Here is a 14,557-nt window from a genome sequence, read left to right as displayed (position 1 = left end):
AAAAAATAGATAAGTGAATAAAATAAATAAGAGAATCTAGAACACTCCTTCACGACCACTTCGTTGTGAATACATGGCGTGTGGGTATTCATTCCTTCAGTCGTCACATAAGGAGATACCGTCCTTCTCACCGTCGGGGTCGTGCAGGAAGCCAGAGTCGTCGTCGTGGCCGTCTATGTAGCTCGTCCAGCCCCACGCAGGGTGGTAGGCGAGGCACAGGCTGGTCCACATACCAGGGTAGATGACGGCGCTGCTGGAGTTCCATACACCGCCAACACAGAAGTTCAGGCCATGCTCCTTCACGTCTATTTGTCCAAAAAATTGAGTGATGTGTTCTTAAAATGGATTAGATTGCATTTAGTGTGGTTTAAATGCGTAAGACTGATTAGATGTTGAATTTCAATAAGTTTAAAATGACTTGCAGCGTTTACTATTCGTGTTAAATTCGAGATGGATGAAGTATTGTGTGAAATGGGTGCTTAAAATGTATTCTTTTGTGTTTTGTATAGAGTCGGGCATCATTATCTCACGTCTGTGGGGCAAAGATGTGTAAAGTGATTGCATAGAATGAGTCGTTGTGTTCCGTATGCAGTCAACGCGGGCTTTTTCACGTCTATGGGGAAAATGAGTAAGATAGTTGTGTTCCGTGGATTGTTGTGTTCCGTAAAGAGTATGTGGATCAGTGGGGGATGAAGTGACTGTTTGAAGTGTATCCCAGTGTTATATAGGGAGTATTTCAAATGATGTTAGTTTCGGTGACTCTCTCTCTCTCTCTCTCTCTCTCTCTCTCTCTCTCTCTCTCTCTCTCTCTCTCTCATAACCAAGAGACAGCGCACACACACACACACATACACAGTACATAATGTATAACTTTTGTGTTTGCTCTTGAAGGAGAAAGATTAATGATACTTTCGCTCGCCCAGTACCACACAACACCTCACCTGTGTATATTTGCTGATTAAAAGAAAAAAAAAAAAAATGTAAGTTGAGATAAAAAAAAAAAAACGGCTCCCTATTCTCCCTCCCTGTGTGTGTGTGTGTGTGTGTGTGTGTGTGTGTGTGTGTAATAATAATAATAATAATATTTCGGTTTATTTGAATAGCAGCTAGTACAGATACAGAGCTGAAAATCCTACATATTGAATCAACTTACACATGTGTATATTCTTATATACTAACAATCATACTTCCTAAGTCTACACAACCCCATGTTGGCACCTGACATATGGTGCGCGGCAGCTATTTATAGCACCAGATAAGCCTGTGGCCTAGGCCCCGGGGTGTTTTTGTTCGGAGTTTATTTCTCCTACCCAGCAGCGGGTCACAACTAACGTCTTACACAGCTACCTAATCACTGCTAGGTGAACAGGGGCCACACACTTGAATAAAAGTCTTGCCCAAATGACCTCTGACCTGTCCCGGGAATCGAACTCTGGCTCTCTCTCTCTCTCTCTGTGAGTGTGTGTGTGTGTGTGTGTGTGTGTGTGTGTGTGTGTGTGTGTGTGTGTCCATGTGGATGCATACATACATATCTTTTATTCCCTCTTTATATTCCTTTTATGTTTTCTTCTCTGACAGTTTTTTTTCCTTTATTCCTCCCACCACCACCACCACCACCACCACCACCACCACCACTGCTACTCTACTGTTTAATTACAACTCTACACCACGATCATCACCACCGCCACCAACACCACCACCACTACCACCACCACTGATACCCTACTGTCTAATTACAACTGTACACCACCACCACTACTACCACCACCACCACTACCACCACGATCCTGCTCTCTGACTACAAATGTAACTACTTAAGTCATCGATAGAACAATCATCGACCTCTTGTTGAGTGTGTGTGTGTGTGTGTGTGTGTGTGTGTGTGTGTGTGTGTGTGTGTGTGTGTGTGTGTGTACAGTATGTCCCTGTGTGTGTAAAGAGCAAGCGATATGATGATCGTCTCGGAAGTTGTTTAGAGAGAGAAAATTACTGACTCACTGACTGACTGACTGACTGACTGACTGACTGACTGTAACTGACTGATCAACCTTCTGAATGCTCGACTAACCGATTACTTGACGGACTGAATGAATGACTTAATGAGTGACTGCATAGGTCCGTTTTTTTTTGAACTCATTTATATTCCACATAGGTCTTTCTGTCTATATACCTATTCATTATTCATCCTCATCCAAGAAGGGAGAGATCGATCTTTGCGGCGTCCGTCAGAGTGATGAAGGGAAGAGAACCGTGAGAGTTCATATCAGCGGGGAGGGTCTTGAGTGGTACTGAAGTCAAGTTGTTGGAGAGGGATTCGTGTAGTATCTATGCACGTTGTCTAAAATCTTCAAATGTCCTTGTTTCTGGAGTGGCTTCAAATGTTTAAATGTTGTTGTTTTTCTGTAATGACTTAAGACTTTCAGATATCCTTATATGTATCTATCTTTGCAATGACTTCATATTTCCACGTATCAGTGTATCATTTGTCTGCGGAACGGTTTCAGATCTCGCATATTTTTTTTTTTTCTAGAATGGCTTCATATGTCCAAATTCCTACGTCATCTGTTTCTGGAAAGCTTCAAATGTCCAAAATGCCTATGACATCTGTTTCTGGAAAGCTTCAAATGTCCAAACTCCCTACATCATCTTTTTTATTTTCACGATTTCGGATTTCTACATATCCCTGCGTCATCAGTTGCTGGAGTGGTTCATAATGCTCAAATATCTCTTCCTCATGTGTCTCTGGAAGTCCCGTGTTCTGAAACGCTTTGCCCTCTCACTACCACTACTTTCCAAAGACTATGGTTGAAGATTCTCGTGTTTTTAGGATATTTTTACAGTTCTGGTGATGGATTAACAAGATTACTAGTTTGTTAATCCGTTGAATACCACGATGGGTTTCCATACTCATTCTGCTTACTATTTGGTGATTTTATATAGCTTCAGAAATTTAAGTTGGGATTAAAATATTGAAGACTGTTCACTAATCTTAACCTCCATAGACCATTCCTAATGTTAATAAAATGGTCTAATCGTACACAATTTTCAAGGTAAAAATGTGGCTTAATATTGAAGGGGTTGAAAGAGAAGCTGTCTTGAAAACCCGACTGGTCGTCATTGTGGCCTTGGAAAATTGTCATGGTGAAAAAGCAAGGCGTTTCGAAATACGTGAATAGTGTCGGGCGTATCGCAGAGTGGTGGGGTGATCCACAAAGGCGGTGCAGTAGAGGTTCCTGCATGGCGTGTGTCTGGGCCATGAGAGCACACTGCAGGTTCAGTATTAGTGACTTATAAAGCAACACTCAAGGCTGTTTTAATGCAGCGAAAGGAGTGCATAGGCAAGGCTTGTGTTGTCTGAGTGCTTTTAGTGATGGCTTGAAGAGGGGCGTGTCTCTCACTAAATCACAGAGAGAGTACAGTTTAAATTAATCAGCCACTATATTCAAAGAGAGACTCGACGGCAGAGGCAAGGTGATAAGTTTATGAGGACATGATAAATGTATCAAATCGTCTAAAGAAAATAGTTACCTTGATCCTCGACCAAACTAGACTGACTTTGCTTCGTATGAGGTAACTTTTAGAGCCTAAGTGGCGTGTTTTAGAGGAGCATATTCCTACAACACTAGATCAAAGTACATATGATCCTTCACTAAGTTTGGAACCGACTCAACCGGAGAAGCAAGGTGCACTTTATATTATACAATATACATCATGTTTTAGAGTAGCAGATCCTTATACATTTAGGAAGTTCTGGCCAGGAGAGAGAAAACGATAAGAAAACCTCAAATACCAGTTTTATTCCTGCATTAGCTCGTTCACTTATTAGTGCTTGCATGGCCCGTGACTCGGCTAAAGGTGATCGATTTGCCGTGTTGCGGGTCGCTTGTGGCTGTCAGGTTGGCGTTTGGTGGTGCCGTAAGGAAGAGGTTAAGCAAGCAGGGCATAACAGGCAAGCAAGGAACAAGTGCTTTGAGTACAGAATATGAATTTTAAAAGTCCTTCAGTGAGACACGAGAGGGATCCGATATTGTTAACGGTCTCTCTCTCTCTCTCTCTCTCTCTCTCTCTCTCTCTCTCTCTCTCTCTCTCTCTCTCTCTCTCTCTCTCTCTCTCTCTCTCTCTCTCTCTCTCTCTTCTCTCTCTCTCTCTCTCTCTCTCTCTCTCTCTCTCTCTCTCTCTCTCTCTCTCTCTCTCTCTCTCTCTCTCTCTCTCTCTCTCTCTCTCTCTCTCTCTCTCTCTCTCTCTCTCTCTCTCTCTCTCTCTCTCTCTCTCTCTCTCTCTCTCTCTCTCTCTCTCTCTCTCTCTCTCTCTCTCTCTCTCTCTCTCTCTCTCTCTCTCTCTCTCTCTCTCTCTCTCTCTCTCTCTCTCTCTCTCTCTCTCTCTCTCTCTCTCTCTCTCTCTCTCTCTCTCTCTCTCTCTCTCTCTCTCTCTCTCTCTCTCTCTCTCTCTCTCTCTCTCTCTCTCTCTCTCTCTCTCTCTCTCTCTCTCTCTCTCTCTCTCTCTCTCTCTCTCTCTCTCTCTCTCTCTCTCTCTCTCTCTCTCTCTCTCTCTCTCTCTCTCTCTCTCTCTCTCTCTCTCTCTCTCTCTCTCTCTCTCTCTCTCTCTCTCTCTCTCTCTCTCTCTCTCTCTCTCTCTCTCTCTCTCTCTCTCTCAAAAGAATGATTTTTGTGTATGTATAAAGTTACTCTGATGCTGGTTCCTGTTTTCGCATATTTTTCCTTCCCTCTTCCAATAATCCTTGCATTTTTCTATCTCACCTTGCTTGATCATTTTGTAGATGCTCTTTCTGAAGCCGATTTCTCCTTATTCAATTGCTGTTATTCATTTTGGTTGATATCTTTTACTTCTTAGTGCCTTGTATGATGTAAAAATTTTCCCGACTCGCATAAATTTCCTTTGATTGAGTTGCTTGTTAAAGTAAATCTATTTATTGTAGGTTTGGCAATGAGTTGTTTCATAAAGCAATCTTGAATGACTATCTATCAAATGATCTGTCATAAAACTCGCCGATGATCCATGGTACAGCTTAGTTTCTTGCTGTATTCTGAATTTCCCGCATTATTCATACACTAACGTCACCCTCCATACAGATCTAGCAGCCTGCAGAATGTATAACAGTTATGACTACCTTCTCTTTACTTAACATTACATACACCCAAATCGACTCTACATTACCATCCGTTTTTGTGGTATTCTACAAGTCATTATTATCGTATCCATAACATACAGACCCACACCGCCGCCCTTCTTGCCTCGCCTGTCCGTATTAAAAAACATACTCGTTTATCTTTATCTCTGGCAGGGAATGTGTCTGTGTTAAATCTAGCCATGTTTCTGACAAGCCTATTATGTCTAGTTTTTTTTTCTATTTTTTTTTTTTTGTTGGCAGTCCTCCTCAACAGACCAGGTTTTGTTTCTGATACTCCTGCAATTTGTATAATACTCATGCCTACTGCCTACACCGTGAACTCACCCTTACCCTTACTGTGCTGCCCATTGTTACCCCTATTGTTCTTATAGCTAGGGTAACGCCGACCGCATTGCACTTGTCAATCTCATATGCCATAACTGTCGTGTATATATCACCTCACCTGCCTGTATACTGGTAGTGTTTTTATGTATAATGGTGGTGATTACTCTCAATATTGATACAAGTGTTGGTACAAAGGAGTAGTGTTGTTGCTGCTATTATTACTACTATAATATAATTTCTGGTAGTGCTATTACTACTGGTATACTATTATTACTTATTACTTCCATGCAATAGTTATGCCTCGTTTCTTTATTTTTTTTTTTTATGTAAGAGGGGAAAGCTGAGTTTAAAAAAGCCTACTTAGTTGCCAGTCGCCGTGCAGGTCCGAGAGAGTTAGGTAGAAGAAAGGGATAAATGTCTTAAAAACTCCCTCTCAAATTAGTTCAAGTCATAGGAAAATGGAGATACAGAAGCAGGTAGGGAGTTCCAGAGTTTACCAGAGAAAGGTATGAATGATTGAAAGTACTGGTTAACTCTTGCATTAGGGAGTTGGACAGAATAGGAGTGAGAGAAAGAAGAAAGTCTTGTGCAGCGAGGCCGCAGGAAGAGGGGAGGCATGCAGTTAGCAAGATCAGAAGAGCAGCTGGCATGAAAATAGCGGTAGAAGATAGCAAGAGATGCAACATTGCGGCGGTGAGAAAGAAGCTGAAGACAATCAGTTAGGAGAGTAGTATTATTGATAGGACGAAAAGCTTTTGATTCCACCCTATCTAATGAAACTGTATGATTGGAAATCCACCATACATGCGAAGAGTTCTCCATACACAGGCGGATAAGGCCCTTGTAAAGAATTAGCAGTGGGGGCGAGGAAAACTGGCAGAGACGCCTCGGAACGCCTGATTATCTGCATGCATGCTGTATAGTGACGTGACTTTAATTTTTTTGAGATCACATTATTTGCGGAATTATTTAATTTACTTTCTCCTTTTTATTTCTAGCGCCTTTTAAATGTGCCACAGAAGCCCCTTAACGTAGTTTTAGAAGTAGCTGAGCTGCACCCCCGCACCCTGTCCCTCGCTCAAGTCTATGAGTGTGTCCTCTCTATATACCTCGCGTCCTTCACCTCAGCTTTCGTTAAGCCGGGCACTATACATAGATAGATCATTGTTACTAGTTACAAGCTGCATGTACTTAGATAGAAGGCAGTACCACGGTACGACCGCTACCACCACCACCACCACTTCTAATCAAACTGAAGATTATACGAATGAAAGAAGCAAGGGAGAGAGAAGCAAAGGGAACAAGGAAGGTAGGAAGCAAGGGAAGGCGAGTATCAAAGGGGAGGCAGTGAGGGAATGAAAGGATAGCATTACCGTAAGCAAGAATCACCGTTAGAAAGCCTCGCTCAGTTTATGAAAGGCGGAAGAGCCACAATAACATATCGAAAAAACATTCATAACCTCCCGTGGCTTGTCTTGTTTTATTTATCCTTCTATACGGTGAGTGATGGGCACATGGGCAGCAGGGCCAAGGAGATAGAGAGTGCGGTCCATGGTATATAGTAATGATGGAAGTGCATGGTTTGTGACGATGTTAAAAGGATAACAATAATAGTGGTAGTAGTGGTGGTGGTGGTGGTGGTGGTGAAGGTCCATGCTTTGTAAGTGACATTTTGAAATAGCTGTGTACTTCTTTACATTGTGGGATAAGAAAATTTATGGCTTTATCGTTTTCATACAGTGTTTTCAAATGTTTCTTTGCATTACTGCCGTTCAGAGGTTCTTATTAAAAGTTATTGGGATTCTTAAGACTTTTTCCGTTGTGACCGATTCTTTAAATAGTAAACAATAAAGCTTTTTTTTTTTATATAATTTTACATCTTTATACTGTTACATTTTTAACGGTTTTTATCGATGTTTCGGCCTCCTCTTTACTTGTAAGACGCTCTAAGTCAGGGATTTTCAACCTTTTTATCGTTAAGAGTTAAGAACCCCCTGAGTTATAAGACCATTTATCCGAACCCCCAGTATTGTCACATGGAACATGGAACTCAATATGCAATGGTACTGCAAAAGATTTTGTTAGATCATCCATCTAAGTACCCCTGGAAATCTGATGAACACCCTAGGTTTTCGCGCTGTCAGGATAGCCACTGTCCATGAGCTAACATCATTAGGTCTCTTATGACGCTGAAGACGTCTATGCAGAACGGTTTGGTTGGCAATAGACAATCTCATTATCAGACTTTGATTTCTAAGTTATGAAAATTAACTCCTTTACGGGGCTTCATATGTTCATGGTGTCTTGTAGTCTACTTACTAACCTAGAAGGAAAGAAAATATCATACTAACTTCGAGTTATCAATTGAGGAAGAAGTCATTTTGTCCCAGGAATAGAGCTAGATGGTATATAAAAAACACACAATGCATAGTTATAACCTAACTCTACTATTATAGCGTTTTTGTCGTAGATACATGTTTGAAAATACTTTACCTATCTTGATATCTCCTTATGTGACAGAAGAATATCCAAAAATATACGATATGCAGTTGACCATCTTTTCTGTGAAATATTACGATATCTGTTGAATCTGGCAACTTCAACGGGAGTTTGGGTCCTCTCCTAGTGTTTCCTTATATTTGAAACATTGATATTTACACGTCATTGTGATCAGGGAAATAAAGGAAACTATAAGAGCATAAAAGAAAAAATTGTCTACAGGTGGCAGTTTATGTATAAGACAAGCAAACCTGTGTGCACTCATCCACTCTATCCAGAAGCTTAACTAATTTTCAAAAGTTCCCCAATAGTTACACAACTACCATTGGTCTACTGTTTCTATCCAGTTATCTACAAACACGTACACATTCACGGCAGCAACATGCAAAGTACACTAAATACTCCGGAGCAAAGCTGCCTCACCTTGTTTCATTAATCAGCTAACTCTTGCACACTTTCAGACCAAAGCTATTTTTCATTTACCATCGACGATTTTATATTCGAATCAAAATTTAAACGACGATTGAGAACTTTCGGCCTAAAGTTGTTGAGGGCCGTGACGGCCTTGGGCGCCGCACGGGGGAAGGAGGTGGCTGTCGGGTCCGGCCTGGGGCCCAAGGCAGGAACTGGCTGCAGGTCCTTCTTTTCCTTGGTGGCCTCAAGCTTCACTACTAGTCGTCCACTTGCAGCGCCTCACACTAGGCAAGGGTCGCCATAAGCAAGAGATCAATGTCTACCACTCACCAGATGGTGCCGTGAGGGGCCCTAAAGGGGTGATAAGGGCTCCTTGCATAGAGTCTGATGGTGAGTGGTGTGTACGGGTCCCTGCTTATAATGACACCGGGCTGAACAACTCGCCATGAACGAGGGCACGCTGTGCGCCATGAGCCAGGCACTGACAGTACCAGTGGTCCTTTACGTTAGGTTAGGTTAGGTTAGGTTAGGTTAGGTTAGGTTAGGTAAAAGGACTCACTTCATGACAGTGTTTGGGGAGTGGTGTGTGGCGGGTCATTGCTCATGGCGACCCGTGTGAGGCATTGCAAGGTTGCATCGTCACTGCTCTCATAACCACGGGACTGCGGTGACCCTTTCAGGGTGAAAAGTTTCGTCCCAGTACCTGTGTAGGTAATAATACTTTGAATCGTTTCGCCATCGCCATCGCCGCATCGTTAGCCTCGATAAACGGATCGTTATCCTCGACAAACACATCTTTACCGTGGACACTGGAATCGCAACCTGTCGTGGAATCCCATTGTTAACGTGGACTCATTTTCCTTTGCGGCTTCAAGCTCACTGGTTGTCGTCAACTTGCAGCGCCTCACACTAGGCAAGGGGTCGCCTTAAGCAGTCTGCCGTGTCTACCGTCCACCAGATGATGCCGTGAGGGGCCTTTAAAGGGTGATAAGGGCACCTTGCATAGAATCTGGTGGTAAGTGGTGTGTACGGGACCTCTGCTTATAATGACACCGTGCTGAACAACTCGCCATGAACGAGGGCACGCTGTGCGCCATGCACCAGCACTGACAATACAAGTGGTCCTTTACGGGGTGAAAAGGACTCACTGACAGTGTTTGGGGAGTGGTGTGTGGCGGGTTATTGCTCATGGCTACCCGTGTGAGGCGCAGTAAGGTGGCAGCGTCACTCTCCTCGCACTCAAGGGTCTGGGGTGAACCCTTACGGGGTGAAAGGGTTCGTCTCAGTACCTGTGTAGGCAAGTGAACTTCAATTGCGTCGCAGTGAGGTGGCAGCGCCACTCTCCTCGCACCTAAGGGTGTGGGTGGACCCTTACGGGGTGAAAGGGTTCATCCCAGTACCGGTGTAGGCAAGTGAACTTCAATTGCGGCGCAGGAAGGTGGCAGCGTCACTCTACTCGCACCCAAGGGTCTGGGGTGGACCTTACGGGGTGAAAGGGTTCGTCCCAGTACCTGTGTAGGCAAGTGGACTTCAATATTGTGTCGTGAAATCGCATCGTGAGAACTGGAACCGCATCGACATCGTGGAAACCCGCATCGTTACCGTGGAAACTGGAATTGCATCTTGATCGTGGAAACTCGCATTATTATCGTGGACACTGGAATGGCATATTTATCCGGGAATGGCATCGATTTTGGAAACTCGCATCGCTATCGAGGAAACTGGAATGGTATTGTTATCTTGGAAACTCGGAGCGCTATCGAGGAATCTGGAATCACATCTTATCATACACACTGTTATCGTGGAAGCTCTCGTGATCGTCGTTCGTTTCGTTATCTCTGAATTACTTAATTAGTCTTGGTATTATTCTTAGCCTCCGTAATAATAGAGATGTTGGTCATTTTTATCTTATCTCTTTTACTGTATTTTTTTTCTCAGGGTATAGTTTAGTGTTCTTCAACCTTTTCTAAGTTCGTGCACCTTTTCGAGAAGCAAGGAGGACTATAAAAGAAATGCATCAATATTTGTAATTTTCCCTACTTTAAGACTGAAAATCGATAGATAACATTATTGTATATCTACCTGAAGCTATAGTTTTCGGTCCTAAACAGTCGCTATATAGTGCGAAATGTACTATAACAAAATGCCACATCTCAAACACATCAGGCCCGTGTTCCGTCTGAGTGTAATATATTACTATTGTGAATAAATCGTAATACTTTGATTAATGTCAATAGGAGAGGACCCAAACTGTCACATTTTCAGTGTTCGCAGGTTGGTTTAATTCAGGAGTGGGTCAGCATCGTCTCGCGGTACAGAGTAGTCGTCTCTAAACACTGTATTACGATGTATCTATTGATTTACCATGCTTTTACTCCTTCCAGTATTTTTCTGTTCTTATTCTACCATGGTATTTCTTTATAGTTACTTGAGTTTATACGACTAACATCATAATATAGAGCAAAACATAATTGTCTGGTGTACCAAGATCTTTCATTTCTAGAGACTTAAATACAGCACGGAACCTTAACACACATTTCACCTCGCTTCTGCACAGGTTAATTCTTCACAAGGAATGAGTAGAGCAATATTTGTTCGGTTTTCTTTATGAGAAAAAGAAAATTAGCGGCCGAAACAGAAATAGTCCGAGGGTGCTGTAGTGTTTTCATCACCGTGTTCCTAAGCTGTGTCTTGCCATAGCCTGAACATGGTATTCAGTTCAGTTCAGTTGATAGGCGGAAGTGTAGCCTGGATATCGGCACTTCCTGATGTGTTTTGGTTTGGGTTTTGTCTGGGTCTGTAGCTGTAATTAATTATTATTTAAACTTTTTACTTTATGTTCTCTTATTTTCCAAAAATTATATATTATTTCTTTATTTTCTTCTATACTAGATTTTTCAAAAAGTAACTTTCCAATGAGGTGTTTTCATTTTCTGGGTAAGGACGCTGCCAATTGGGGTGTCTGGATCTTTTATTGGTGTAGGCTGGGCAGTGTAGGAGGAAATGTTTATGCCTTTAGACTATAGAATCTAAGTGAATGCATTGAAGTTTTAGTTTTGTTCAATCTTTTACTTATCTTTATAAAGTGTTATTAAGTGGCTCAGCTTCTTTATTTTTTACAATGTTCTACCGGAAATTGTTTATTCTCTCTCTCTCTCTCTCTCTCTCTCTCTCTCTCTCTCTCTCTCTCTCTCTCTCTCTCTCTCTCTCTCTCTCTCTCTCTCTCTCTCTCTCTCTCTCTCTCTCTCTCTCTCTCTCTCTCTCTCTCTCTCTCTCTCTCTCTCTCTCTCTCTCTCTCTCTCTCTCTCTCTCTCAACTCACTCCTCACCACCACCACCACCCTATCCTCACATGACCTCACCCCAATTCACGCTCAGTAAGGTGAAATGCAGTACAAATAAGGTGAAATGGAGTGTACACATCACACACATCTAAGCCACCACGCCTCGCTCTCCTTTCCATTCAACCTCTGCTTTACCACATATTTTAGGATCATATTCTGGAACGCCTCTGTGTCGCACCTCCACTGCTTTCAAAACGCTATAGTTGAAGTTTCACGGACTTTTAAGGGTGTTTTTTTTTTTTTTTTAGGATTCTGGTGACAGTTTGAAGTTTTTAACCCCTTCAGTATCATGACGCATTTCCTTATTTATTCTGGTTACTATTTGGTGATTTTACACAGCTTCAGAAATTCGTGTGGGTGTTAGAATAGTGAAGACTGTAGCCATTAAACTTCTAACCTCCATAGACCCTTACTAATGTTAATAAAAGGGTCTAATTATACACAAATCTCAAGATAAAAATGTGTCCCAATATTGAACGGGTTAAATTACTAAAAGGAAAAACACTCTTGGGAACCTGGTTAATCGTCTCTGTGGCTTTTGAAAATGTTTGTGGTGAGAAAGCAGTGTGTTTCAGAATTCGGGGCATGTTAGTGTGAAGTGGGAAGGTGATATTCAATACAGTAGGTGAGTAGGTATTGTGTGGCTATGATAAAAGGTTGCGTAGGACATGTGGAGTGAGGGACGTACGTACACACACACACACACACACACACACACACACACACACACACACACACACACACACACACACACACACACACACACACACACACACACACACACCGTGGAGTGTAGTGGTTAGCACGCTCGACACACAATCGAGAGGGCCGGGTTCAAGTCCCGGTAAGCGGCGAGGCAAATGGGCAAGCCTCTTAATGTGTAGCCCCTGTTCACCTATAGCAGTAAATAGGTACGGGATGTAACTCGAGGGGTTGTGGCCTCACTTTCCCGGTGTGTGTTGTGTGTGATGTGGTCTCAGTCCTACCCGAAGATCGGTCTATGAGCTCTGAGCTCGCTCCGTAATGGGAAAGACTGGCTGGGTGACTAGCAGGCGACCGAGGTGAAAGAACACACACACACACACACACACACACACACACACACACACACACACACACACACACCGCAAAATATTCATCTTCATTTCACACACACACACACACACACACACACACACACACACACACACACACACACACACACACACACACACACATACTAAACCGCAAAATATTCATCTTCATTTCACACACACACACACACACACACACACACACACACACACACACACACACACACACACACACACACACACACACACACACACACACACACACACACACACACACATACTAAACCGCAAAATATTCATCTTCATTTCATTTCACACACACACACACACACACACACACACACACACACATACAAACACAAAATATTCATCACACACACACACACACACACACACACACACACACACACACACACACACACACACACACACACACACACACACACACCATAATGTCAACCCACGTACAGAAACACAAAGATGGACTAAAAGATTCACAAATATGGCTCGATATTTATTTCGTCCACTGAAAAAATTATGCCCTGTACATTTTTCTTTTCTTTTCTTTCTCCCATGAACGCAAGGAAGTGTTTTTTTTTTCTGTAGCAAGTGTAGCGCAGAATCGCAAAACCTTGTGAACAAATCAAATCAATGAAAAAGATCAATGAAAATAAACGGAAATGCAACAAAAAAAAGGTCCATTCGTCTTTAAAAAGAAAATAATGTAGGGCAACCATTAAAAATATCAATAAAAATAAAGGTACAAAAATTCACCTCACTCATCTTACTAGCTCCCCGCCAAAAAAAAAAAAAAAAAAAAAGTCAGTAAAAATCAATCTGAAAAAAAAACGTTGCCCAATTACATTACGTTTCCGCCTCCTTCCTTCTCGCCTTGCACCAATTCACGTCAATAATACTCTCATGAATATATGTTTTTCCTGCGGCTTTCTTTCAAACAATTCGTCACGTCACAACACTGGCAGCGCAACACAAACAAAAACAAAACTGAGGTATGAAAAATAGAGCAGCATACAGGAGTGTCGATGCACAGCTTAAAAAACTTGTAGTGATAAAATAAAGCAAAATAAGACTGTAGGAAAACGGAGCACAACGTATAAGTCTAGATGAAAAAATGTGTAATAATAATAAATGAATAAATCGGTAAACGCATATACAGTTATACACGCACACGTACACGCACACGCACGCACACACGTACACACATACGTACACGCATACGAACACACATACGTACACGCACACGTACACACATACGTACACGCACACACACAGGCACACGCACACACACAGGCACACGCACATACACACACACACACACACACACGCCCGGTAGCTCAGTGGTTAGAGCGCTGGCTTCACAAGGCAGAGGACCGGGGTTCGGCCGGGTGGAGGTATTTGGGTGTGTCTCCTTTCACGTGTAGCCCCTGTTCACCTAGCAGTGAGTAGGTACGGGATGTAAATCGAGGAGTTGTGACCTTGTTGTCCCGGTGTGTGGTGTGTGCCTGGTCTCAGGCCTATCCGAAGATCGGAAATAATGAGCTCTGAGCTCGTTCCGTAGGGTAACGTCTGGCTGTCTCGTCAGAGACTGCAGCAGATCAAACAGTGAAACACTAACAACCTCTTAGCATTCCTTAACCGCTTCAGTACCATGACGCGTTTCCATATTCATTCTGCTTACTATTTGATGATTTTACACAGCTTCAGAAACTCATAATGGGGATTAAAATAGTGAAG

The 14,557-nt window shown here is 42.5% G+C and overlaps 2 protein-coding genes across 2 annotated transcripts in view; one reads left to right on the top strand and one right to left on the bottom strand.

Annotated features, from left to right (window-relative positions):
- Positions 1-14,557, top strand: part of LOC123520044 (dolichol kinase-like) — a 48,921-nt gene that overhangs the window by 3,385 nt on the left and 30,979 nt on the right. The gene's annotated exons all lie outside the window — the stretch shown is intronic.
- LOC123520047 overlaps positions 87-14,557 on the bottom strand; it is a 15,716-nt gene continuing 1,245 nt past the window's right edge. Inside the window, exon 2 of the mRNA XM_045281910.1 lies at positions 87-305. Coding sequence (XP_045137845.1) covers positions 97-305 — 209 coding nt within the window. The 3' untranslated portion in view covers positions 87-96. The remainder of the gene's footprint in view (positions 306-14,557) is intronic.

This window comes from Portunus trituberculatus, chromosome 46 (genome assembly GCF_017591435.1).
Source record: "Portunus trituberculatus isolate SZX2019 chromosome 46, ASM1759143v1, whole genome shotgun sequence".
Lineage (NCBI taxonomy): Eukaryota > Metazoa > Arthropoda > Malacostraca > Decapoda > Portunidae > Portunus > Portunus trituberculatus.
The sequence above is the reverse complement of the archived record's forward strand: the minus strand, read 5'-3'. Positions and strand labels throughout refer to the sequence as shown.